Source organism: Octopus sinensis, linkage group LG14 (assembly GCF_006345805.1).
Source record: "Octopus sinensis linkage group LG14, ASM634580v1, whole genome shotgun sequence".
Taxonomy (NCBI): domain Eukaryota; kingdom Metazoa; phylum Mollusca; class Cephalopoda; order Octopoda; family Octopodidae; genus Octopus; species Octopus sinensis.
The window spans coordinates 63,756,404-63,783,903 of record NC_043010.1 but is presented as its reverse complement, the minus strand read 5'-3'; the positions used below and the strand labels follow the sequence as shown (position 1 = coordinate 63,783,903).

General features: G+C 39.5%; 1 protein-coding gene across 5 annotated transcripts in view; it reads right to left on the bottom strand.

The window, feature by feature from the left end:
- Positions 1-6,156: 6,156 nt before the first annotated feature.
- The window catches only part of LOC115219003 (zinc finger protein 665-like), a 35,414-nt gene continuing 14,070 nt past the window's right edge, over positions 6,157-27,500 (bottom strand). Inside the window, exons 1-2 of one of the 5 annotated variants that reach the window (XM_036509108.1) lie at positions 17,769-18,352; positions 6,157-9,613 (exon numbers count right to left, since the gene is read on the bottom strand). In XM_036509108.1, the coding sequence (XP_036365001.1) occupies positions 6,463-8,805 (2,343 nt within the window). In that variant the 5' untranslated portion in view covers positions 8,806-9,613; positions 17,769-18,352 and the 3' untranslated portion in view covers positions 6,157-6,462. Of the gene's footprint in view, positions 9,614-17,205; positions 17,630-17,768; positions 18,353-27,500 lie in introns of those variants that run through there. The other 4 variants (XM_029789041.2, XM_036509107.1, XM_029789040.2 and 1 more) reach the window with 4 other exon arrangements.

Genomic DNA, 27,500 nt, shown 5'->3' with positions numbered 1-27,500 from the left:
GAATATGGAGAGAGAAGCATCATTTCCCATTCAAACAGCTCCAACCTTTGGAATGTTATCCTCATTGTATGTGACCGAGTATGATCCTGATGGAAGAACACTTTTTGCCTTGAAACCAAAGATGGTCGTTTTTCTTCTTGCGCTGACTCAAGCTGCTCACAGTAAATCTCCTTTGTTATTGTTTGGTTTTGGTTTAAAAGTTGAAAGTGGACTAAACATTTCATATCCCACCAAACAGGTAGCAACACCTTTATGTAGGTGAAAACCTTCTTTAACCTGAGATGCACTTAAAAGCTTGCACTACGAAGAAGGACAAGGTAAAATTACTACCTGCTTTCATAGCAAGTTGCTGCTGGTAGTTTATCCTGTCCCCCTCCAACTTTTAGTTCATGCAGTTGAAAAAACCACATTATTTGTGGAATGACTACACACACACATATATATATATGTGTTTATATATGCTTATATATGTATTTCTTTACTACCCACAAGGGGCTAAACATAGAGGGGACAAACAAGGACAGACAAAGGGATTAAGTCGATTACATAGACCCCAGTGCGAAACTGGTACTTTATTTATCGACCCAGAAAGGATGAAAGGTAAAGTCGACCTCGGCGGAATTTGAACTCAGAACGTAACGGCAGACGAAAAACAGCTACGCATTTCACCCGACACGCTAACGTGTCTGCCAGCTCGCCGCTTTTGTGTATTTATATATGCTTATATATGTGTGTGTGCATGTGTTCATATATGTATATGCATGTTTGCGTGATGCATGATTGCCCCTAAGCAGAAAGACCCCCCACCCCCTGGTGAAGAATTACCCCCCTCCCACCCAGCATAGATTAGTCAATAGTAACTTTAGACTCCAGGCCAGAATGATACCAAGACATAAAGCAATCTGGAAAAGAAGGATTTGGAAGATTAAGGACCCTTCATATGATCAGAGATTTAGGAACATCCTAATTCAGAAATTCGATGAAAGGGAGGAGGAGGAGGAGCTAAAGACTTGTGAGAAAGAGGGCAACTGGGAATTCTTGAGGGGACAGTTTGCTGAGTGCCACAGACCCAATCTGTGGCTGATGCAAAGTTCTATCCAGACCTAAGGTAACGCGGTGGAGGAACGATGCAGTAGACAGGGCCATTAGAGTTAAGAAACAGGTCTGGAAGAATGGGGGTAATAGGGCACTGTATCAGATTGCCAGAAGGGATGCTGGGAGACAAGTATATCTAGCCAAGATAGATAGGGAGAAGCAGAAAAGAAGAAGTTTGCCTATGTTCAGCGATTTGAGGACCAAAGAACTGAAGTCTTTTGGTTTGCGAGACAGTATGTGAGAGAAAATCATATCATAGAAAGAAATGTGTCCGTATGGATGATGGTCCACTTGCATGTAATGATTCTGCAAAGAAAGAGGCTCGGAAATGCCATTTTGAAAGATTTCTGAATGTGGAGAATGAATGGGAGGAGGAGAGTCTGCAAAATGTTGACCCATTTGAGGGGCCAGGTAGCCAAATCGATAAAGCAATTAAGGACATGAAGACAGGGAAAGCCCCTCAGCCCATCAGGAATCACTACTGAGCTGCTTAAAATATCTGGCGGTGAGGTTTATGGTCTAGTCACCCGTATTGTAAATCAAATAGTTCTCAAAGGAGTCATACCTATTGACTGGTGTAGCAGCACTATGGTCAACTGCTACAAAGGTAAAGGTGATGCCTTAGAAAGAAATAATTACAGATGTATCAAATTGCTAGATCAGGTGATGAAAGTTATGGAGAGAGTCATAGCCCAACTAATTAGGGAAAGAATTTGCTTAGATGAGATGCAGTTTGGTTTTGTGCCAGAGAGAGGCACCACTGATACTATATTTCTAGTGAGGCAGTGGAGGGACCAGCTATCTGAATAGACAGCTCCCTGGTAGATAAAGCAATTAAAGGTATGAAGCCAGGAAAAGCCTCAAGCTGTACAGGCCCTTTACAGAGAGGCTGTTAGTAAGGTTAGGATTGGCAATGAGTATAGTGAAGAATTCTGGGTAGAAGTAGGCGTCCACCAAGGATCATTCCTCAGTCCCCTTTTATTCATCATAGTCCTCCAGGCAATAACAGAGAAATTCAAGATAGGTTGCCCCTGGGAGCTCCTCTATGCTGGCCCTCTTAGCAGAATCACTACCAGAACTAGAGAAGACATTTCAGGTGTGAAAGCAAGGTTTAGAATCAAAAGGCCTTAGAGTCAATGTAGCAAAGACCAAAATTCTAGTAAGTAGGAAGGTGAACTCATCACACACCCCCTCAGGAGAAATGTTGGACATAAGAAGCATTGGATGTGGCATGCAGGAGAGACGTTTGCACTGGTATGGTCATGTACTATGGATGGATGAGGAAAGATGTGTGAAGAAGTCCCACTCCCAAACAGTTGAAGGAATCCAGAGGTAGACCCAGGAAGACATGGGATGAGGTGGTCAAGCAGAGGCAATGACGAAAGACTGAGACCTCTGGAGATATACTGTGACTGCAAAGACCCGGCAAATAAAGTGAGTTTATGGCTCGCAGGACGGCATGCTGTGCTTACCTTGGATCGTAGGGCAACCTGCTGTGCTTGAGAAGACCTATTGAGTCAAGTACATCATCAAAATAAAAATCAAATGGAAATTGTAGTTGTGATACCCATGCCGGTGGCACGTAAAAGGCACCATCCGAACATGGCCGATGCCAGTGCCACCTTGACGGTGGCACATAAAAAGCAACAACTGATCATAGACGTTTCCAGCCTCCTCTGTCCCCTGTGCCGGTGGCACGTAAAAAGCACCCACTACACTCATGGAGTGGTTGGCATTAGGAAGGGCATCCAGCTGTAGAAACACTGCCAGATTAGACTGGAGCCTGGTGCAGCCTCCTGGTTTCCCAGACCCCGATCGAACCGTCCAACCCATGCTAGCATGGAAAACGGATGTTAAACAATGATGATGATGCAGCTACAGGAGAAATACATAGCCTAATATAAATTTCTGTACTTGGCCTTTGTTGACTTGGAGAAAGCCTTTGACAGGGTCCCCTGATCCCTTATCTGGAAGTCAATGTGAAAACTAAGGTAGACAAGCGGTTGGTGAGAGCTGTACAAGCTATGTACAGAGATGCTACCAATGAGGGTTGGCAACAAGTACAGCAAAGAATTCAGGATGCATGTACAGGTGCACCAAGAATCAGGGCTCAATCCACTCTTGTTCATCATAGTCCTCCAAGCAATGACAGAGGAATTCAAGAAAGGCTGTCCCTGGGAGATCCTCTATGCTGATGACCTTGCTCTTATAGCTGAATCACTATCTGAACTAGAGATAAAGGGAACCTGTGGTAGATGTAGACCCACAAAGACATGAAATGAAGTGGTGAACTTTGAGCCTGAGAGAGGCAATGACGAGTGACCAAGATCTTTGGAGATGCACTGTGCTTGAAAGGACTCATCGAGCCAAGTGCACCCGTGCTGGTGGCATGTAAAGAACACCTTTCGAGTGTTGGCCACACGGAAGCAAAGTGGCTGAGTTCCTTTCAAGTGTTAGGCCTCACAGAGGCAATAAGTGAGACCTTTGGCATTATGTAGTGTTTGAGAAGACCTGTAAAGCCAAGCAAAATCACCGTTGTGGCAGATACCAGTGTCATGCAAGTTGGCACCTATGCTAGTGACATGTAAAGCACTCTGGTATCACACAAATAGTACCTGTGCTGGTGGCACATAAAGGCACACGTCACAATCTCAGAGTAGGTAACATTAGGAAGGGTGTCCAGCCGTAGAAAACCATGCTAAATCAGACTGGAGTTTGGCACAGCGTCCCAAACAAACCATCCAACCTATGCCAGCATGGACAACGAACATTAAATGATGATGATATATGCGTGTGTTTATGTATATATGTGTGTGTATATATATGTATACATGTGTATATATATACATATGTATATATATATATATACATATGGGAACCCGTGGAAGAGGTAGACCCAGGAAAACCTGGGACGAGGTGGTGAAGCATGACCTTCGAACTTTAGGCCTCACTGAGGAAATGACCAGCGACCGAGACCTTTGGAAATATGCTGTACGTGAGAAGACCAGGTAGGACAAGTGAGCCCAGCCCACTTATGCATGCCTTTCCTCCCTTGGACACAAAGACCTGTTGAGGCAAGCGAAGTCGATATAGAACCTCATCCGACGACAGGCACCCATGCCAACCCCCTTTGCTTGCGAAGACATGTTGGGGCAACCGAAATCGAAATCGAATTGAACCAGCCAGGATCCCTGGACTGGTGGTACGTAAAAAGCACTATCCGACTTGTGGCCGATGCCAGCGCCGCCTCGACTGGCTTCCGTGCCGGTGGCACGTAAAATGCACCAATCCGACAGTGCCCAGCCTCGCCTGGCACGTAAAAAGCACCCACTACACTCACGGAGTGGTTGGCGTTAGGAAGGGCATCCAGCTGTAGAAACATTGCCAGATAAGACTGGAGCCTGGTGCAGCCTTCTGGCTTCCCAGATCCCCGGTCGAACCATCCAACCCATGCTAGCATGGAGAACGGACGTTAAACGATGATGATGATGATATATGTATATGTGTGTGTTTATATATATATATATATATACACATGTGTGTATGTGCTTGTGTGTATACAGACATGCACATTCTGTATTATGGGAACAGGACTAGTTCTAACTTCACTAAAGTTGAACAAGTTACCATTTTCCCTAATTAGATCAACATGTTTGCTCAAGAGCTTATAACCTCACCTCAATTATTTTTGATCCAGAGTCCACTGAAGCTTACCCAGCTCACTCAACTCCATTATTGAGCCTGTCCTCCTCACTTGGCCCATGTCTCCCAAAAATGATTGGCATCTGGAATTCCCTCCCTGCAGCCATTAACTATCCTCTTGTTGAAGACCATTGTGTCGATCTCACCAGTCTTTGAGGACTTGCAAAGACTTTGTGCAGAACCCTCTTCACCAAAGCAAAAAATATTTAAAAATTGGGAGTGGCTGTGTGGTAAGTAGCTTGCTAACCAGCCACATGGTTCCGGGTTCAGTCCCACTGCGTGGCATCTTACGCAAGTGTCTTCTGTTATAGCCTCGGGCCGACCAATGCCTTGTGAGTGGATTTGGTAGACGGAAACTGAAAGAAGCCTGTCATATATATGTATGTATATATATATATATATATATATATATATATATACATGTGTGTATATGTTTGTGTGTCTGTGTTTGTCCCCCTAGCATTGCTTGACAACCAATGCTGGTGTGTTTACGTCCCCGTCACTTAGCGGTTCGGCAAAAGAGACCGATAGAATAAGTACTGGGCTTACAAAGAATAAGTCCCGGGATCGATTTGCTCGACTAAAAGCAGTGCTCCAGCATGGCCGCAGTCAAATGACTGAAACAAGTAAAAGAGTAAAAGAATATGCAATATTGTGTGTTATGTTAACACCTTATACCGAAACGTTGTTGGTATACTATCACATCTGTAGAGAAATTAGTTTTCTTTTATCTTTTAGTCAAGAGGAAAGCATGCTCTGATTCCATATAAAGCCTGCAAGATTGGTAAATGGGAGAGAGTTATCCTAAAACTGGAGATCTGGGTCAAATGCTTGCAACAGGGTAGATTCTACTGAAGGTAACCAAGGCGGCGAGCTGACAGAATCGTTAGCACGCCGGGCGAAATGCGTGGCCGTATTTCATCTGCCGTTACGTTCTGAGTTCAAATTCCGCCGAGGTCGACTTTGCCTTTCATCCTTTCGGGGTCGATAAATTAAGTACCAGTTACGCACTGGGGTCGATGTAATCGATTAAAACCCTTTGTCTGTCCTTGTTTGTCCCCTCTGTGTTTAGCCCCTTGTGGGCAATAAAGAAATAAGATGCCAGGAGATGGTGTTAAGCCAAGCAATACGCTGATGGTTAGAGATAAAACATAAGCAAGGAAAAGGTTCTGAAGTGACAGCAGGTCTAGGTTGTGGATTGATGGCAAGTGGGGGTTAAAGTGGATTATGTTACAATAGATGTAGTTCTGAAGAAGAAAGTTCCAGAAGCTGGGATGAAGCTTCATATTTTCTCTGTAAAAGACACTGGATCTACTTTATAAAAGAAGAAATGGTGAAAGAAAACAAACAACACAAACATTGTCTCAGAAATCTGAAGAGAAACTGAAGAATTTTATTGAAGATGCGGTCACTTGTAAGCATTATGTACTAAACTGTACTAATGTTGGTATGCATGTGTTCTAATACCATTTGGAGACATTAAAAAAAAAAATCAACAACATCAGGGAGTAATATTGGCGGTCTGGCTATTTCACGCAGAAGACATATACAAGTTAAGCAGACACACACACACAAAAAACAAACTCTTACAAATGAAGAAGTCTGTCCAATTGAATAAAGAAGAAAAAATGAATGAAGAAAGGTTTCTTCCATTATATTAGACAACTATTTTATACCACTCGTTTCTGGATTCTGATTTGTAATGTTCTTTGAAGGAGCGTGCATAGCTTGTAAGTTATTCCACGGCAATTGTTTGCCTTGTTTTACTCCGCATGAATATGAACCTGCCATATTGGGCCAAGTGGAGGTGAGTAGTGGTGGCATGGGGAATCCGCGGGACCAAACATAATTGTTGTTCTCCCAACTCTGAGGCAGGCTGCTGTGGAGATAGGGAGATGTTGGTGCATGTGTTGGGGAAATGTTTGACACCTGAGGTCGTACAGCATGAGGCAGAACTTGAGGTAAGTCTCCGTGTGGCTGTGAAACAATACTCTGTTGGTGGTTGTGTTGCTGCAGAAGACGATCAGTGACCTTCATACTGGACTTCTGTACATGTGATGACGATGACGGCATTTTGTTGGAATGGTGTGTTCCTTGGTGTGACTGTGCAGTAGCTGGGGGAGACGAATTATATGACATCGGAGATTTATCATGTCCAGAGTCCTTCATCATTGTTGCTGGGGGTGAAGCAATATGAGGTTGTTGCTTTGAACCTGAAAAAACCTCCCCATCACAGTTTCGATTCCCACAGTCATCATTATTATTAGCGAGTCTGTGATTCTTGCCGCCCATATTAGAATTAACCCCTCCAGTTTCTCTATTCAGTGCTGATGCCATGGGGCACTTGTGGTTATTCAGATTAGCTTTCTGTGCAAAATTCTTACCACACTGACCACAGGCAAATGGTTTTTCGCCAGTATGAGTACGTAGATGAGTCTTCAGGTTGCCTTGCTGAGAAAATTTCTCATGACAAAATTCACATTCAAATGGTTTCTCACCTGTGTGAGTCCGCTCGTGAGTCTTGAGAAAAAATTGATTACAAAATGCTTTTTTGCAGAAACTGCAGAAATACAAATCACCAGAGTGTAACCGTTTATGATCATTGAGATTGTTTCGTTGTGAGAAAGCTTTATCACAGATGTCACAGATGAACGGCCTCTCTCCAGTATGAATTCTTAAATGTGTTTTTAAGTTGCCCCTTTGGGCAAAAGTCTTATTACAAAATTGACAATCGTAGGGTTTGTCCCCTGTGTGCACCCTCTCGTGGTTTCGAAGAAAGAATTCATTGCAGAAGCCTTTCTTACAGAAGGTACAGTAAAATAACTCACCTGTGTGAATGCGCTCATGAATCTTCAAGAAGAACTGATTGCAGAAAGCTTTCTTACAATACTGACAGAAAAACAAATTGCCAGTATGTAATCTGTTGTGATCATTTAAGCTGTTTCTTTGAGAGAACGCTTTGCCACATACTTCGCAGATAAATGGTTTTTCACCTGTGTGGATCCTCAGGTGTGTTCGGAAATTCCCTCGCTGAGCAAACAGTTTGCCACAGTAGTCACAAGTGAATGGTTTTTCACCGGTATGAGATCTTTCGTGGTTCTCAAGGAAAAACTGGTTGCAGAATGCTCTCTTGCAAAACTTACAAAAAAACATATTACCAGTGTGGAAGCGTTTGTGATCGTTGAGGCTGTTTCGTTGCGAAAACGCTTTAGAACATATATCACAGGTGAATGGTTTGTCTCCGGAATGGATACGGAGATGCAGCTTTAAATTGCCAGCTTGACTGAATGCTTTATTGCATATGGTGCATTGAAATGGTTTCTCTCCAGTGTGTACACGCTGGTGATTTCGTAGATGGATCTGTTGGGCAAAGCTTTTGTTGCATATATTACATGAATATGGTTTCTCTCCAAGATGTACTTGTTCATGAACTCTGAGTGCAAACTGCTTTGTAAAAACTTTCTTGCAGAAAGCACACTCAAATATAGTTTGGTTGTGGCCAGGCAGCATCATGGTAGATGCTGGCATAGTTCGAGGGGTTGTAATCATGGTGGGTTGTGGGGACACTGATGTAAAAGCAGGGTGTGGCTGTGGCTGTAGTTGGGCTGCTTGAGGAGATTCGTGGGATGCATGGCTACTGTTGCTATCCAAAGCCAGGGAGTCATTACGAGATATGCAAGTGGAATCCTCAATAGGCTGTTGAGGGGCTGGAGGGACCATGTGATTATCTTGATTGTTATTGATAGGGATCTGATTTTGTGAAGCATTTGAGAAATCTTCTGATGCTACAGTAGCTGCAAATTCTTGTGCCACAGCACAATCTGTGCTGCTAGCTTCTGGGGTCTCCATTGGGTTACCTTCTACAGGTGGAGAACTAGAATGTTGCTGAAATGATTTACCAGGTAGACTGCTTTTATCATTGTTTTTCAAGTGGTTCATCTGATAGAGGGGTTGGTCATAAATGGCAGTTTGGCTTGCAGCTGTGTATGGTGTTTGCACCGGATACATATCTTCACTCACTCACACTCTTTCACGTTTTCTCAACCTTGAGCTTTTATATATTTGTCTGTGTATATAATATATACATATATATATATGTATGTGTGTGTAGATGTATGCTTTTACTATATATAAAGATGATATATGTGCAAGGTTTGACTGAGTGTCTATAAATGTGTGTTTCCTTATATACATATAGATGATGAGAGTGATGTTTACAATGTGTGCATGTATTTTAACGTTCGTTGCACTTTAAATAGTTTACTCAATAAATAAACTCCCTCAAATACAAAGGCAGATATGAAAGACAAGGTTGTCAGAATAGACAACACTGGTATATCACATACACATGTGTCATGCAGGATGGGTTTTTGGCAGAAATATTGCCCCGTTTCACACTCGCTATTTGAATACCACAAAATGGATCGACCAGTTCTCAGACAAAAACTTTCATAGCAAAATCAAATGATAATAATAATAATGGTTATTGTACTAATAGCAACAATAACAATGACTGTGATGCTTTCACTAAGATGTTCGCTAGTTCCTCTGAATGGTGTCCATTACTTTTCATTAGAAATCTCACAAGAAGTAAGATGCTATTTCAGCAGTTTCAGACGTGACTGATGAGGCCAGTTCCGGTTGACTTAATACGAAGGCAGACAGTCGATGGTCGAACTGACGAAATGGCCAGATGTACATCACTTGGTTGTTTGTTGACCATCACTTATGAGTGACAACATGGTTTCTGTCCTTGGTTCTCTTCCGCTTCAGCAAAACGAAGAAGCCCCGATGGGCTGGAGGCACGGTTCTAACACTGTCAAAAAGAACAGAAAAGGAAAACAATGAGATAGGTAGAAAGTTAAGGATTACGAAGGAAAAGATTTATGTCTTGTCTTAACCCTTTAGCATTCAGATTATTCTATCAAAAATAATGCTTATTGATTCCCATTGATTTGAATTAATCATGCATTATCTCATATCTTCAAAATCTTTATGGTGTAATTACTTAATGTAGAATAACATTGTAGGGTAGGTGTGAGAGCCTGGATCTGGTCAGTTTGAACATAAAACAGATTAGCTATTTTGGCCGGATATGGCCGGTTTAAATACTAATGGGTTAAAATACAACACAATGGTACCAAGAAAGTTTCTTCGGTCATCAGTAGTCTCCATATAGTCCTTAATCAGATCGACATTATAACCAAATTTACGTCAACAAAACTCCCACTTGACTTTAACACTTTTAACACCAACCCATCCAAACACACCATTGCTTAACTCCATTTAACCAATTGCCACTTAAACCACCTGTATCCATCTTAAAATTAAAGTATTCATATTTAGTTGGGAGGCAAGAATTCCATCGTAGATTTATGTAAGAACCTTTCGCTAAGTTTTATACTCTAATGAACCATCCAAAACTTTGTAAAATAGGGATGGAATAACATATATATATATATATATATATATATATATATATATATATATATCCGGTGGCACGTAAAAAGCACCATCTGATCATGGCCGTTTGCCAGCCTCGTCTGGCACCTGTGCCAGTGGCACGTAAAAAGTACCCAATACACTCACGGAGTGGTTGCCGTTAGGAAGGGCATCCAGCCATAGAAACATTGCCAGATCAGACTGGGCCTGGTGCAGCCTCCTGGCTTCCCAGACCCCAGTTGAACCATCCAACCCATGCTAGCATGGAAAGCGGACGCTAAACAATGATGATGATGATGATATGTGTGTGTGTGAGAGAGAGAGGGGGAGAGAGAAGAAGGTTGTTAAAGTGATAGCAGTAGAGAAGACACAGTGGGACAGCAGTAGGCACTGAGCATCTCTTTGACTCAGACAGCGCATCTAGGACATTATCAATTGTGTCCTTCCATTTTTAAGACAGGGTGTGATTTAACAGAGATTTGGTAAGCTATATGTAACACCACACAAAACCTCTTTCATTGACATGCAGGACACCAGTGGTAGCGTTGATGTGTGTGTGTTTATGGTTAAGGTGGGAATGGTTACTGATAACATGGTCACTGGTTCAAATTTGGGAAACCCTTGCATTGTAAGAATTTAGAACCTTCAAGAGATATGATCTTTTTTTTTCTTAATAGATAAAGCTATAAATAATAACATGAAGAATATAGTGTTAAAAAAAATCACTTGGATGGAAAAAACTGGAGATCTGGGTCAAATGCTTGCAACAGGGTAGATTCTACTGAAGGTAACCAAGATGCCAGGAGATGGTGTTAAGCCAAGCAATGGATCTGTCATAGATGGATCTGTTGGGCAAAGCTTTTGTTGCATATATTACATGAATATGGTTTCCCTCCAAGATGTACTTGTTCATGAACTCTGAGTGCAAACTGCTTTGTAAAAACTTTCTTGCAGAAAGCACACTCAAATATAGTTTGGTTGTGGCCAGGCAGCATCATGGTAGATGCCGGCATAGTTCGAGTTAACTTCTTTTCATCCAAGGGGTTTTTTTAATGCAATATTCGACATGCTATTATTTGTAGTTTTATCTACTTTGAGTTTTACTGCTAAAAAAAAACAAATAACATCTCATTATGTTTGAAAATGGCCAGCAGCTTCTCAGAGCTGAGCTATCTAAAACAGACTGAAAGGGAATTTTAGGCCTTGTAGGGTAGTGTTGGCTATATGATGAAGGCCCACATTCCAGTAGGGAGCTTGATAGTTTTAGCTGTTGGTGTTCTTTGTTTTTGTTTTGCTTTTCAGCATCTACATGAGTGTAAGCGTCCTGAGAGAAATGTTGGGCATAAGAAGCATTGGATGCAGCGTGCAGGAGAGACGATTGCGTTGGTACGGTCATGTACTACTGATGGACGAGTAGAGATGTGTGAAGAAGTGCCACTCCCAAACTGTTGAAGGAATCCAGGGTAGAGGTAGACCCAGGAAGACATGGGATGAGGGGGTCAAGCATGACCTTCGTACTTTGAGCCTCACAGAGGCTATGACAAAAGACTGAGACCTCTGGAGATATGCTGTGACTTCGAAGACCCAACAAATGAAGTGAGTTCATGGCTCGCAGGACGGCCTGCTGTGCTAACCTTGGATCATAGAGTGACCTGCTGTTCTTGAGGAGACCTGTTGAGTTAAGTTCGTCAACATCAAAAAATTCGAATGGAAATTGTACTTAAGACACCCATGCCAGTGACACGTAAAAAGCACCGTTCGAGCGTGGCAGTTACTAGCGTCCATGTCAGTGACACGTAAAAGCACCAACCAATCGTGGTCGTTTGCCAGCCTGCTCTGGCTCCTGTGCCGGTGGCACATAAAAAGCACCCACTACACTTACGGAGTGGTTGGTGTTAGGAAGGGCATCCAGCTGTAGAAACACTGCCAAATCAGATTGGAGCCTGGTGCAGCCTCCATGGCTTACCAGACCCCGTTCAAACCGTCCAACCCATGCTAGCATGGAAAACGGACGTTAAATGATAATGATGATGATGACATGAGTGTATACTAAACTAGAATAATCAGAAATGGAAGAGCAACACTCATGACTCTTTTTAGGGTTTTCAAAACTGGAGGGAGCAAGAGAGGACATTATCCTCTGACTAGAGGCTATCAAGGCTAACCCATGCTGTAGCAGAGGAAGTACCCTTAACTAAATCCCCTCAAAATTTTTTAACCATTTCAAAACTTGATTGAAAGCTTCAGACAGTGTTTTCTAGTTTAGTAAACACTCATGTAGATGTTGAAAAGTGAATCCCTTGCCACTCTGTTTCAGGTGTAAAATCTTAGGGCAACATGCTCCATGCTACAAATATTTTGTTAATTCAGCTATAGATCTGTTCCAACAGAGATGACTGAGGCCATCTAACAATACACTCCCTACTCAAAAACATTCAACTGTCAAGTGAAAGTGGTGCCTATTGTCCATAGGGTAGACTGAGGCTAGCACGTGAAAGAGGTAGTGGAGGATTCGATGAGGAGGACTCAGTTGTTTGATCCACTGAACTGCTTATTCCACGTAAGTGGCTGAGCAATCCACAGATATGTGTTCCCTTAACATAACTCTCAAGTAGAGTTGATATGACACTTGTGTATGACAAGGCTGTGACTTTTGAAATACTGACAGGATCCACCCAAAAGGCTTCTGTCTCACTGATTTCACTCTCAACTCAAGGTTATAAAAACTGACATTTGTCCAGAATGCCTTACAGTGGGATCAAACCCAGGACCTCAGAGTTACAAGGCAAACTTTCTAACCATTCAGCAAAACTTCACCTACAAGAGCAGAATACAGTAACAATAAAGAAAAAATAGAGAGTAAATGGAATAAAGAGGGACTAAGATTAATGAAGGAACTAATTGCAAATAGATTTAAGCATACAAAATGTTTTTCCTTATGATTTACATTATCCTTGCCCTCATTTTTCCAAGCTGGCATGGGTTGTTTAGATATCAAAGAACCTTAACATTTGGTGTAGTCCTTGGCCATCTGGCCCACACAACGACAAAACTTAACCCTTTAGTGTTTAGACCGGCCATAATACTCTACCTATTTTATGTTCAAACTAGTCAGATATGGTCATTCATAGCTATCTTATTGTGCCATTTTAAAAACAAACAATCACATTATTGAAATCTCAAAGCCATGAAATGATGCAAGATTAATTTTACATGATGTGAATACATAAACATTACATTTGACAGAATAATCTGAATGCTAAAGGGTTAAACATTTAATTTTATTTTAACATGGTTTTCACATCTGAATGGACTTTTTATTACCAACCACTTTACATGAACTTTACACTTCCACAGTGAATGAGGACTATGGCTACAGCATCCACACTCCTCTATTGCAGCCAATTGTCAGACATGCTCAGCATTCATGAGGGACGCAGCAAACTCAGTCAGTGCTGGCTCAACCCACCCTAGGTGAATGCCATTACAAGTAAGTACAACCATTTTACATTGTAGACTTGGTATATTTTATAGTGTCACTGGCACACGTGATAGGACAAAAGAGTCCTTTTTATCCTCTATCAGTTTTTACGGTTTTTCAGAGCTGTAGCAGAGAAAAAACCCTGAAATTGTGTTTTATATAGACATTGTAATCATCTGCAGCAAATCTTTATCAACATCTCTCTTTCTATAGATATTTGTATGTGTGTGTGTGTGTTAGGATGCATGGGACTATGTGTGATGGAAAGCACTTGTGGACCTGGATAGGTTGCCTGTATAGTGCAGTGTCTGAGCCCATGCCTTCTCTCATTATTTTTTTTTGACTTGGTAGAAACCCTGGTGATAGCAGTGTCTACTAATTGATGGGACCCAATGATGAACTATGAAACATTAAAACACCTGAAGATAGCCATTGGGTAATAGATGACCACCTCCTAAAATCTTTCAAACACAGCAATAACTAACAGATGCGGTTTAGGGAGAGACATAAGGTAGAAAATCAGGTGATAGAAGAGATTCCTTACATATGAAGGCACACAAAGAATTGTTTGTGTACATCTCCTGGGTACAACAGTGAGTGTTAATATGATGGATACTAGTGGTGTCATCATAGGAGACAAAATAACAAATTACTTTCTTTCAAGTAATTTACCTCAGTGATGTATTTTCTAACTTTTTTGTAGTTGTTGTTGCTTAGGTCTTCCTGTTTTAAGACAGTAAAGCATGCTTTATGAGAGATTTAGCTGCTATTTTTAATGGATTGAATAAACATATACAGCAATCTGGGAACTTCTTCAAATTTGAAACTATTAATGAATGCTCTTTAGAGACAAAGTTTTTAAAGACATATAAAACAAGATGGTTTGAGCCTTAAAAAAACAGTTGTTTGATATAAGTTTACATACTTATGGATTAGTAAAATTAAAGTTGTGTCTAACTTTAGGGGATTATTTGGAGTAGCTAAAGGATTTCCTACTTTTATACTTTTATTATTGACAGTTTGTGCAGACAAATTCAATGATTCTGTTTTTCTACAAAAGCATAGAGCTTTACAAAGAAGCAACAGCAGAGACGTCGAACTAAAGGATCAAATTAAGAAAGTTTGCAGAAAGACTTAAAATAAGAAGGAATTTAGCTATGATAGGATGCAGGTTGGATTTGTGCCAAACTACATTTACAAGAGAGTTCTTAGCCAAGAGTAAGCCTCTATACTGAGTATTCATTGACCTGGAGAAGATCTTTGACAGAGTTCCACACTATGTCTGGTAGTTCTTAAGAAAACTGAGTGTAGATGAACGACTTGTAAGAGACATGCAAGCTATGCACAGGGAATAGGGGTTCTGTCAGGAAAATGAAAGTTAGCAATGAGTTCAGATAAATATCCCCTACTATTCATTGTAGTCCTCCAAGCCATAACTGAAGAATTCAAGGCTGGCTGCCTGTGGGAAATTTTTATATACTAAAGAACTTGTTCTGAGAGCCAAGTATGTAAAAGAATTGAGGAAGAGCTCTGAACATAAAGCAGAGCATAGAATCAAGAGGATTAAAAGAACTGGATTTATGCAATATGCAGTAAAGCTATAGGTAAGAATGTGTACTACAGGGGCACATTACAAGTACACTGACAGAGAAGAGGAACTTTGTATGTAGTAGACACACAAGCATAATTAATAGTAGAAGCACCATGAAATAAATCCTTTCAAATGCTCAGAAAGATCTCTCATAATAACTAATAGCCCATTACCTAGATGAACTAATTAGCAATAGAGATAGAGTTTTGGTATTCCAAAAGCATGGTAGCCAGAGAAAGAAAGTAGTGGGAAAGTTCAGAAAGCTATTATCTCTTCTATCACCAGAAGGATTCTCTCCATAAGTAAGGACAGACTATGCAATATTCAGTAGTGAAATATGGGTCTTGGATGAAGTAGATGTGCAGAGGCTAGAAAGAAATGAAGCAAGTAAGCTCCATTGGATATGTTTTGTTTGTGTGCGAAAATGATGGAGCAGATATGATCTAACAGAAAGCCTGGTTATAACAGGAATCAGCTGTGGAGTGCAAGAGAGAAGATTATGCTAGTATGGACAGGTAACACAAATAAAGGATGACAAATGGGTAAAGAAATGCCAAACAATCCAAGTGAAAGGAATCTGCAGAAGAGAAAGATCAAAGAAATTATGGAAAGAAGTGGTAAAGACTGATCGTAGGAATCTAAACTTTACAAAGCAAATGACAAAGGGTTAAAGATTAAAACAAGCGTGAAGCTGAGTGGGAGAAGAATCATCCAACCCATGTAAGCATGGATAAAGAAGCATAAAATATAATCACGATGATAACTAAAGATTAGACGTCTTACAACATGTACCAACCAAACTTACTGCCACACCAAAGTCTCTTTGGATTTTATATATACATGTATGTCAGTGACAATATATATGTAACTACAAAGCCATATAACAGAAGCAGGGTACATGTAAAAAGCATGTATCTTCTTCCAAGAAGTGTTTCATTAAAATGAAAGATATACACTGAAACTGGATTTGTTATTTACATTCACGAAGGAAACCCATTGATATATATATATATATATATATATATATATATATATATATATATATATATATATATTTGTGTGTTGTGAATATCATGGTTAGTGCTCCAAAATTTAAGAGAATTTAAAATCAAGTCGGTTTAATACTGAGATGACATTCAACACAGTTAAAAACAAAGATAAACATTACAAATTCTAGAAAGCAAAGAGGAAAACCATTGTTTGTCTGTGTTGACATATATTACAAGAAAGTTCGTAAAATGAATAATTTCAGAGTGACATGACAAGAGATTTTTGACAGTTTAAAACAGGGTCTTCCCTAAGATGCACGTACATATATACAGACAGAATGATAGATATAAATGCAGATATATATATATATGCACAGCCTTTTTTCAGGGGGGAACAAACTGTAAAACAAAGTTGTAAACATAAACATGCATACACTTAGACACTCGCGTTAATTTGCTGATGTTGGCAAAAAATATATATATTTTTAATACCTAACCACAACTGATATATTACTTTACAGATGCAGACAAATACACGCACATAAACGTATGTATGCATATAATGAGAAAATACACACACACACACATATATATATATATATATATATATATATATATATATATATATATATATATATAAGACGCACATGTACACGTATAAACATATGTACATTACATGTATATTTGTGTATACATACATACATATATATATATTTACACACACACACATACATACAAACATATATATATGAAATTCTAAGGTGAGTACAGTGAATTACCTATATTATCGCATACATTACATCACACACACACACATTCAATATAAAATCCATTAAACCTACGCACACACATTATATACATCAATATATGTACACAGAAACACGGATGTCTGAAAGGGGACACACCTTCATATATAAACAGACAGACGTTGTGTAGGAGATGCAAGGGTTAACCTTACCCGCTCTTGTCATCCATCCAACCTGTATTCCACCCGCTAACCCCACTAGCCTCCACCCTCGACTGAAAGCCATGCGACACATAGACGTCTGTCTGTAGAACTGCTCGTCCGTCCGTCTGTTGTTACGCGTGCCCGGCCGCCGAGATTGATGGTGCCTGCGACTAGGTGTGAACAGGGTGGAGAAGAAGGGAGGAGGAAGAGGAGGAGGTCGAGGAGAGAAATGAGTGAGAAAGAAGACAAGCTGGGGTGGGACGACCACCACTTTCGTTTGTCGTCAACATAAAAACACGAGCCAAAATGAAAGGGGCCTCTATGAGGTCGTTTGAATTGCTAGACATAGCAGCTAAATCTCCCACAAACATCAACCTACTATGTTTGTTTTTTTTTCTCTCTCTTCTTTTCTGTTAATGAGAGGAAGCATTGGAGGCCCTCATGCATTATGGTGTCTGAAATAAAATAAAGAAAAAAGGTGGGAGATGATGACAGTCGAAGTAACTGATCACGGCTTACCTGGGAGTAAAACAATTATAATAGAAACTATTTTTTTTTCCAACTTACCCTATTTACTGCCCTCACCCCACTTCACAGCAGTCGAATTTTTTTTTTCTACCCCATCCCAGGAAAGCAAGTCAGGATGGAAGAGGCCTTAGCCAAAGTGTCCGTCCAGCCCACGCCGTCCCCATCGATTGCTTCCGTCTTTCAGTTTGATGTCAAAGAGACTTCGGAATTACGTACACTTAGTGCCGAGTGGAATTGGTTGTGGGTGCCAACTCTTTCTCCCTCTCCTGCTTTTTCCTCTCCCCCTCTCTATCTTTCACAAACACATTCACTTTTTCTTTCGCCATCCACACTAAAGGATGTAATATATATTTTTTCTCACTTTCCCATCTTAAAAATCCACATCCCTCCTACTTTTACTTCTGTCTGTCTGTGTGTCATTTTTTTTACAGTTCCAGTAATGTTTTTCTGTCAACACACTAAGGGAAAAATCACTGCAGATTTTCAACAGTAACACCGACGATGCACAAACGTATATTTTCATACATCTATGAACGTGTGTGTGCGTGTTGTCATAAAAGTTAGACTGGGACTCTACAGGAAGTCACCAGCTCGTTCGTCTTCCAAAAGTCCTCCCCTCTCCATCCCTTATTTCCTGAAATAACACTTGTTAATTTCCCGACAGCAAAATATGTTGGCTGGAGAGAAAACGTTACAAATGGAAGTGTGATACATATAAAATGGGGAAGGCCGGTTTTTGGGGTTGATTACCTTAGATTTTCCGCCCATAAAGGGTTTAGCTTTATGGTGTATAATCAGATACCCAAAACCTGTTGGCCCAAGGTCTCTTAAGAATATGGAGGAGGAAATGCCTCACATATATTTATAATGTATGTGGGAGTGTATGTATGTATGTATGTATGTATGTATATATATATATATATATATATATATATATATATATATGGCCTGCTCGCTTAGCCAGCGGGGTGGCGTCATTTCAAGGCTAAAACAATGCGAAGCGCATTGTGACCAGCGATGTGTAACAACATCTGATAGCCTGGTCGGTCACGGTGATATATATATATATATATATATATATATATTTATACACACACACACACACAGTAATGCCTCAGTATACGAGTTAATTGTTCCCGGACACCGCTCGTGAAGTAAAAACTCGTAAAGCAGAGCAATAATTTCCCATAGTAGTAATGTTATAAATCGTAAATTTATAATACTCGTAAATAAATGATAATAAAACAACAGTAGAATGTAAAGAATATTTTATGTAAATTAAAAAGAATGTCAAGATCAATTGAACAGGTCGGGGTTTCAAAGAGACGAAAATATTCTGACACAAATTGAATTTAAATGTGGAAATGAATCTAACGGTTTTTTGTGTGTTTTTAAATGGCTTATAAACATCTTCCACGCTGTAATTGTTTCTGTTTCAGCACACGATTTCAGATCAAGTCACTTGCTATGCAAGTACATCTCCGTAATTATTATAATCGTTTTCTGAATCACTTTCACTCGCACTAGACTCGCGCACACCATCACTTGTAGACGTGATCGCCGATTCACAAACACCCGTAGACGGACTTGTAGATTTCTTTTTTTAAAAAAAGCAAGCCTAGAGTTGTTTGCTTAGAAGAAGCTTCTTTCGCTCTATAAATTTCTCAGTAACACACAGAAATATTTGTTATGGTAGCAGAAAGAAACTTTTGCACTTCATTCAAAATCTGGATATTGTGCTTGAAAAATAAAACTCATAAAACAGAAATATTTGTAAAGTGAGGTATTTACTGTATTTGTATCTTTAGTTACACTGGGAATACTGTATAGTGGTATAAAGTACTCCACTGCCATCCTTAGTCACATCAGTAAATATATTCTTTTACTCTTTTGCTTCAGTCATTTGACTGTGGCCATGCTGGAGCACCACCTTTAGTCAAGCAAATCGACCCCAGGACTTATTCTTTGTAAGCTTAGTACATATTCTATTGGTCTCTTTTGCCAAACCGCCAAGTTACGGGGACGTAAACACACCTGCATTAGTTGTCAAGTGATGTTGCAGGGGAACAAACACAGACACACACACACATATATATATATATATATACGACAGGCTTCTTTCAGTTTCCGTCTACCAAATCCACTCACAAGGCTTTGGTTGGCCCAAAGCTATAGTAGAAGATACTTGCCCAAGGTGCCACTCAGTGGGACTGAACTTGCAACCATGCTACTTACCACACAGCCACTCCTGCGCATACATATATATATATATATATATGTAGAGAGAGAGAGTTACTGGTTGTGGTAACCAACTAAGGGATAAAATATATATACTATCAGTATCCATTACTTGTGTTAACCCTGGGCAATGATTTGTATTATCATGCATTGTATCAATGTTATATTTAATTGAAATTTAATCATTAATGTACTTTCCCTGATTATCTATGACTTCCTTCCATCTATTTACAAGCTTTTAAATCCCATCAATGTAAAACTCTTTTGGTTTCAAAGCGAAGAACTCTGAAATGTCAGTTTCGACCTCCTCTTGGCTTGCGAAAGTTATGTCCCCCAAATGATTCTATATACTACAAAACAAATGGTAGTCTGAAGGAGCAAGATCGGGAGAATAAGGTGGATGAGGAATTTTTTCCCAACCAAGCTCTTTGATCTTCTATGATGGGATCTTTGCAGTATGGGGTCGTGCATTGTCCTGATGAAACATCATTCCTTTTCGATTCACTAAAGCGGGTCTTTTTTTTTCAAAGCTTGGTTCAAATGCTCTAATTACTGACAGTAGACTTGAGCATTGATTGTTGCATTGGGTGGTAACAATTCAAAGTGAATTACTCCTTTGCAATCCCACCAAAGAGAGAGAAGAATCTTTTCCCCATAAGTTCCCTTCTCGGTTGTGGTGGGTCTTTTCCCTTTTACAAAGCCACTGTTTACATTGTTTAACATTTCAGTAGAAGATCCATTTATCATCACCCGTCACAAGTCTATCTAAAAAGGTGAAATGAGTTTGTGAGAATGGAAAGAAGACCAGATGTCAACTTAGGATTTGTGGTTGCTGTTGGACAATTCATGAGGCACCCATTTTCCAAGTTTAAGAACCTTTCCAAGATGTTGAAGATGATGATGAACAGTTATATGGTTTGAACTAAGCTTTATTGCCAATTCTTCAACTGATAATGCAGGATTTTCTTCAAGTAATACCTCAAGGAGCTTATCATCAAACTCAACTGGAAGTCCTGTTCGATCTTCATCTTCAAGGCTGAAATCTCCACTTCTGAATTTTGCAAACCATCTTCTGCAAGTTCTTTCATTCTAGCATTCTTTCCCATTCTGAGTGTATGTTTCGAGTCGCTTCAGCCGCAGAGTTCCCTTTTTTGTACTCATAAAGCATTATGTGCCTTAAATGCTCTTTGGATACTTCCATGTTAGAAAGGGTTTTAATCAAAGAAATTTTAATTCTATTATTCTGTAAAATAATATTTAATTAGTTTAAATGTACACAAATGCATAAAAATAATTTTTAATTCCATTAGACATTTTAAAATACTATTAAATTTCATTCAATCTTAAAAAAAAAGGCAAAATTGGACAAAACTTATGGGATGACCTGATATATATAGTCTTCTACCTGGCCAGCTCTTGTCAAACCATCCAATCTATGCCTGCATGGAAGATGGATGTTAAATAATTATGATGATGATGGTAATATATCACACATATATATACATAAATATCTGTATACACATGCATATATCCTATTCTCTCTTGCCCATGTTTCAAACCAGTTCTTACTGACAGCAACTGTTCTCATACTCTGATGCTCACACATGTCACTTTTTTGATTCATATTCTTCCCACCACTAACCATCTTACAGAATGCAATGGGTGCATTTTCTCATACACCAGCACTAGAGATGACACCAGGTCCTCAGCAAGACACAACTAACAGGACCTTTCAACTCTACTTTGTCTTCACTTGTTCACTTTTCATGGTAGAGGCACAATTTTTGCACTATTTTTTGCCATGTCACCAATATAGGAGGGCATTCCTTTTATACTATAAGTGTAAAAAGTAATCAGTAACCTTAGACATCTTTCCTTATCAATCACATGTTGGCACTCTGTCGGTTACGATGATAAAGGTTCCAGTCGAGCCTATCGACGGAACAGCCTGCTCATGAAATTAACGTGCTGAGTACTCCATAGACATGTGTATCCTTAACATAGTTCTCGGGGAGATTCAGTATGACACAGAGTGTGACAAGGCTGGCCCTTTGAAATACAGGTACAACAGAAACAGGAAGAAAGAGTGAGAGAAAATTGTGGTGAAAGAATACAGCAGGGTTTGCCACCACACCCTGCCGGAGCCTCATGGAGTTTTAGGTGTTTTTGCTCAATAAACATTCACAATGCCCGGTCTGGGAATCGAAACCATGATCCTATGACTGCGAATCCACTGCCCTAACCACTGGGCCTTTGTGCCTCTACATCACTCACATGACTGATAGGGGAAAACAGGAGAGAAATTGTTGACAAGAGAAAGACCAGAATGAGTGGACCAAATGAGCGAGTATGACGGTAGTGATAGAATTCTCAAGTGAAGATGGGAGGAAGATGAAGGACAATAACAGAGGCTGACAAGGCAACTGTAAACGATGGTTGAGAATGTAAATGGCCCAGGGAAGAGAGAGAGAGAGTGATGGATGGCAGTACACAAAATATGAAGCTATTGTGTACTAAGTACAGACAGTTTGATGCAGATGACATAGACCTGTCACTAGGCTTGTATATATATATATATATAAATATATGAAAGAATGGAGTTGAACGATGAATTAACAAAATTCCTTTATTTTCGACATATGTTTCGAAGGCTGCATATTCCTAATTCCGAAGGAATAAGGAGTATATTATGCTGCTTTCTCATCAGGAAAAGCAAGGAACTTATGTCAATGGGTGCATTTTAGTCATCTGAAAGTTTTTTGTGCATCTTGATGTTGACATAAGTTCCTTGCTTTTCCTGATGAGAAAGCGGCATAATATACTCCTTATTCCTTCGGAATTAGGAATATGCAGCCTTCGAAACATATGTTGAAAATAAAGGAATTTTGTTAATTCGTTGTTCAACTCCATTCTTTCATATATTTATATTTTTAAAAAAAACATACAAATTTCCACACGAAAGCACGTAACTTCAAACGTGTCTTCTCTGATGTGAATTTGCTGCCCAGGTATCGGTTAACCGAATTATCCATAACAAGATAATTCATTCTACTACTCAAATATATATATATATATATATATATATATATATATATATATATATATATAGATCTAGTGATAGAGGAGTAAGTTAGAGAGATGAGAGGATTGAATGCTGGTATGGTAGACGATGTACCATTCATAATTATGTGAACAGCACAGGTGTTGGAGAGGTGAAGGGAAGTGCGTGATGGAGGGAAGAGTGAAGTGAATGAGAAATGGGTGGATGAAGGAGATGAGCAACAGGTAGATGAGATGGAATTCAAGAATATGGGTGAGGTAGCATATAGAGGCTTGCCAAAGCAAAGATATATATATATAAATATATGTGTGTGTGTGTATTATGTATATATTAGATATACAATAAAGATGAATGGAGGTATATTAAATACCATAAGAAATAAATTCTTGATTTATTGAAAATATCTTCCCTTCACAAGAAGAGGAAACAAATACTTAGTGGCAATTGGAATGAACTTCAAATGGAAAAGGGAGATAATCTCAGAATCAACGCCTGTATATGATATTTGATAAATCTTTATCCATGTAAGGGGTTCCTTTATTGTTTAAATTACACTGGTCTTCAGAAATGCAGAGCAACCAGTTGGGAATGTAACAAGCATGGAATAGCAACATTTACACGCATCTGCATGCACATACACACAGACTTTCTGCAGTTTCCTTCTACTAAATCCAATCACAAACCATTGGTCAGCCCATGCTGTGCAAAGGGACAAACTTGAAATTGTGTGACTAACCACACAACCATGGCTGATTTTCTGGTATTAGAGACAACTATTTCTGTAAACATGAAAGATTTTACCTTGCAAGAATTATCATCAGGAGTGGCTGTGTGGTAAGTAGCTTGCTTACCAACCACATGGTTCCGGGTTCAGTCCCACTGCATGGCACTTTGGGCAAGTCTCTTCTACTATTGCCTCGGGCCAACCAAAGCCTTGTGAGTGGATTTGGTAGACAGAAACTGAAAGAAGCCCGCCGTATATATGTATATATATATATGCATGTGTGTGTCTGTGTTTGTCCCCCCAACCAATGCTGGCGTGTTTGCGCCCCCGTAACTTAGCGGTTCGGCAAAAGAGACCGATAGATTAAGTACTAGGCTTACAAAGAATAAGTCCTGGGGTCAATTTGCTTGACTAAAGGCGGTGCTCCAGCATCGCCGCAGTCAAATGACTGAAACAAGTAAAGAGAGTATTCAATCTAAAGAGACATTAAGTATGAACGCCAGCCATCAATTACAGTACAATGTCAGTTTTATAGGAAATATCTGTAGTGGATGAAATACAAGTCACTATATTTATTAATGACTCCTATTTCACAGCTGAGATGGATGGCAAGCATAGTTGTCTACAGTATGGCTTCCATACAGAATGATTGTTTGTTGATTAGCCCTAAGTCAGCAGATCTACGTTTAAAGACACTTCAGCTGTGACCATCTGTATTTATTTATATGTCCAACATAAATTTCTTTAGGACAAGAGAATGTGAATTGAAGGAGATTCATTTGGTTGTTATATCTAACAGGTTGAGCAACTAAACAGAAGCTCTCTCGTAGAATGTAGCATGTTGTTGTGGCTGGTGTATTTTACATATTTCACAAGAGTTATCTTAAACCAGTGATTCTCAACTGCAACTCTCAGCGATGCATGCAGCCCTGAGGCATCCTTCAAGCAGCCATCCACAGTCTTCCTTCTATAAATATAACAAATTTTCCTTTGATTTGGTTTTTTTTTTTTTTGTGGGCCCCCTAAAAAAATCCAGGTTTTGGATCTGGCCCAGATATTCAAAAAGTTGAGAATTGCTGTCCTAAATTATGCCCTTCTGAGTATGTGATGTGAATATCATACCAGAAATTTAATGTAAATATATAAACTTAGGCACAGGAGTGGCTGTGTGGTAAGTAGCTTGTTTACCAACCACATGGTTCCGAGTTCAGTCCCACTGCGTGGCACCTTGGGCAAGTGTCTTCTACTATAGCCTCGGGCCGACCAAAGCCTTGTGAGTGGATTTGGTAGACGGAAACTGAAAGAAGCCCGTCGTATATATGTATATGTATATATATATATATGTGTATGTGTGTGTCTGTGTTTGTCCCCCTAGCATTGCTTGACAACCGATGCTGGTGTGTTTATGTCCCCGTTACTTAGCGGTTCGGTAAAAGAGACCGATAAAATAAGTACTGGGCTTACAAAAGAATAAGTCCCAGGGTCGAGTTGCTCGATTAAAGGCGGTGCTCCAGCATGGCCGCAGTCAAATGACTGAAACAAGTAAAAGAGTAAAAGAGTATATAAAATAAAAGCCATTAATAGTTTTAATCTTTTCTAAAACACTGAGCTTAATAATCTAAGCAAAATATTTCAATTTAGTGACATTAGATATGTGTTTTTGAAATATAAGTTCATAAAATTACCTTGAAATAATGAAATGAATTTTAAAAACTTTTTCCTTCAAATTTTCTAAATCAGTTTTTAACTACTTGCAGAATACTTTTTGAATTTTCACAAAAAGTGACATTTCATTATCACTTGCAGCATTTTTTCACCTGACATGAATAATCCATGCACACTGCACAATCCTATCAGCAAAAACATCTTTAACTCTGTTGCTATCAACCTGTCTGGCATTTCCCATGGTTCTATGCTACAAACTTCCTGTTTTAAAGTCATCTAAATGAAAATTTCCCATTAAAACAAAATGTTAATTTATATTCCAAATATCAGCTTAATAACAACATAGTTATTTTACCATATTCTTTATTACTTTTGGAAATTGTAATATAAAGAGTGTATTTCAACAGAGATACCAAAGGGTTAATTCATATACTATTTTATAGACATGTATCAAACCAGCTCTGTTCGGCACTTCTTTGTTTGTCACTCTGTCCTACCAGCAAATGCTCATGTTCCTGCGCAGTGTCCTTGTGCGAAACTTCCAGCGGTTTGAGATGCTGGTGGTAGGGGGTCCATGTTTCACATCCATAGAGTAGTGTAGAACAACTACTGCTTTGTAGACATTGAGCTTTGTTGATAGCCTGATGCCCTTCTGCCGGTGGACTTTCACCTTCAGTCCTCTGAGTACTTGACTAACCTTATGAATTCTGGATGAGACTTTGCTATCCAGTAATCCATCAGCTGAGTTTATACTGCTGAGGTACTTGAAGCGCTTTAGACACTCCAGCAAGACTACATTAATGGTGACATTTAGCTGGGGGCAAATTGCGTATCAGGCTGCTTGGACTGGGACCTCCATTTCGCTAAGACTGATGATCAATCCAAAGGGCCCTGATACTTCTGCAAAGCAGTTAACAATGGTGTGCAGGGTATTTTCATATATATTTCTCTCTCTCTCTCACACACACACACACACGACTTAGAAACAATTACTTAAGTACTGAATTATATATATATATATATATATATATATATATATATATATATATAAATTCAATTTGGTAATTCAACCAGTCATTGACACCTGTGTGCCATCAGAGGAGTCAGCAGATTGGGTAAATGGGTTTCTCATAAATTTTCTGAGTCTAAACGCATGAAAAAGTGAATGTTGCTCTTCTTTGCTGTTACATCTCATGAATGAACCATTTTTGCACCAAATGGTGTTTGGTAACGAGAAATGGGTCCTCCACGAAAATGTCAAGTGCCGAAGACAGTGGATAAGGAAAGAAGAAACACCAGCACCCCAGGCTAAAGAAGGTCTTCACCCATGTAAGGTGTTGTTATCTGTTTGGTGGGATATGAAAGTTTTACTTCACTTTGAACATTTTGAACCTAAACCAAAAGATAACAAAGGAGATCTACTGCGAGCAGCTTGAGCAACTTAAGTCAGCACTAGAAGAAAAACAACCATCTTTGGTTTCAAAACAAGTGTTCTTCCATCAGACACATACAGCGAGGATGACATTCCAAAGGCTAGAGCAGTTTGAAGGGGAGACAATGCCCCACCCACCATATTCACTGGACACTGCCTCATCTGATTATCATTTATCACGGAGTCTTCTAAATCATTTGGACAGAAAAAAATATGAATTCTGTAGACAAAGTCAGAATAGTATTGGAGGAGAATTTTTCGTCACAGACAAGTGAATTTTGGAAGAGGGGCCTCGTAAGTCTACCAGATAGATGGGAGAGCATTGTAGAAAATGAAGGAGAATATATTTTAGATTCAAAAAGGACTTTGTTTATCTTAATTTTGAAAACTAAAAGAAATATAAAAAAAAACTGCATTATATAATATGGGATGACCCAGGAATGGCACGGTGTGAACAAGGATGGGTGAAGTTCCTCCTGAACTTCATCAACACTTTGTACATGGAACAAATAGTACTCCAACCAACCAGGGCAGATAACATACTGGATCTCTGCTTCATAAATAATATGGACCTCATCCATAATGTGAAAGTGACACTGACGC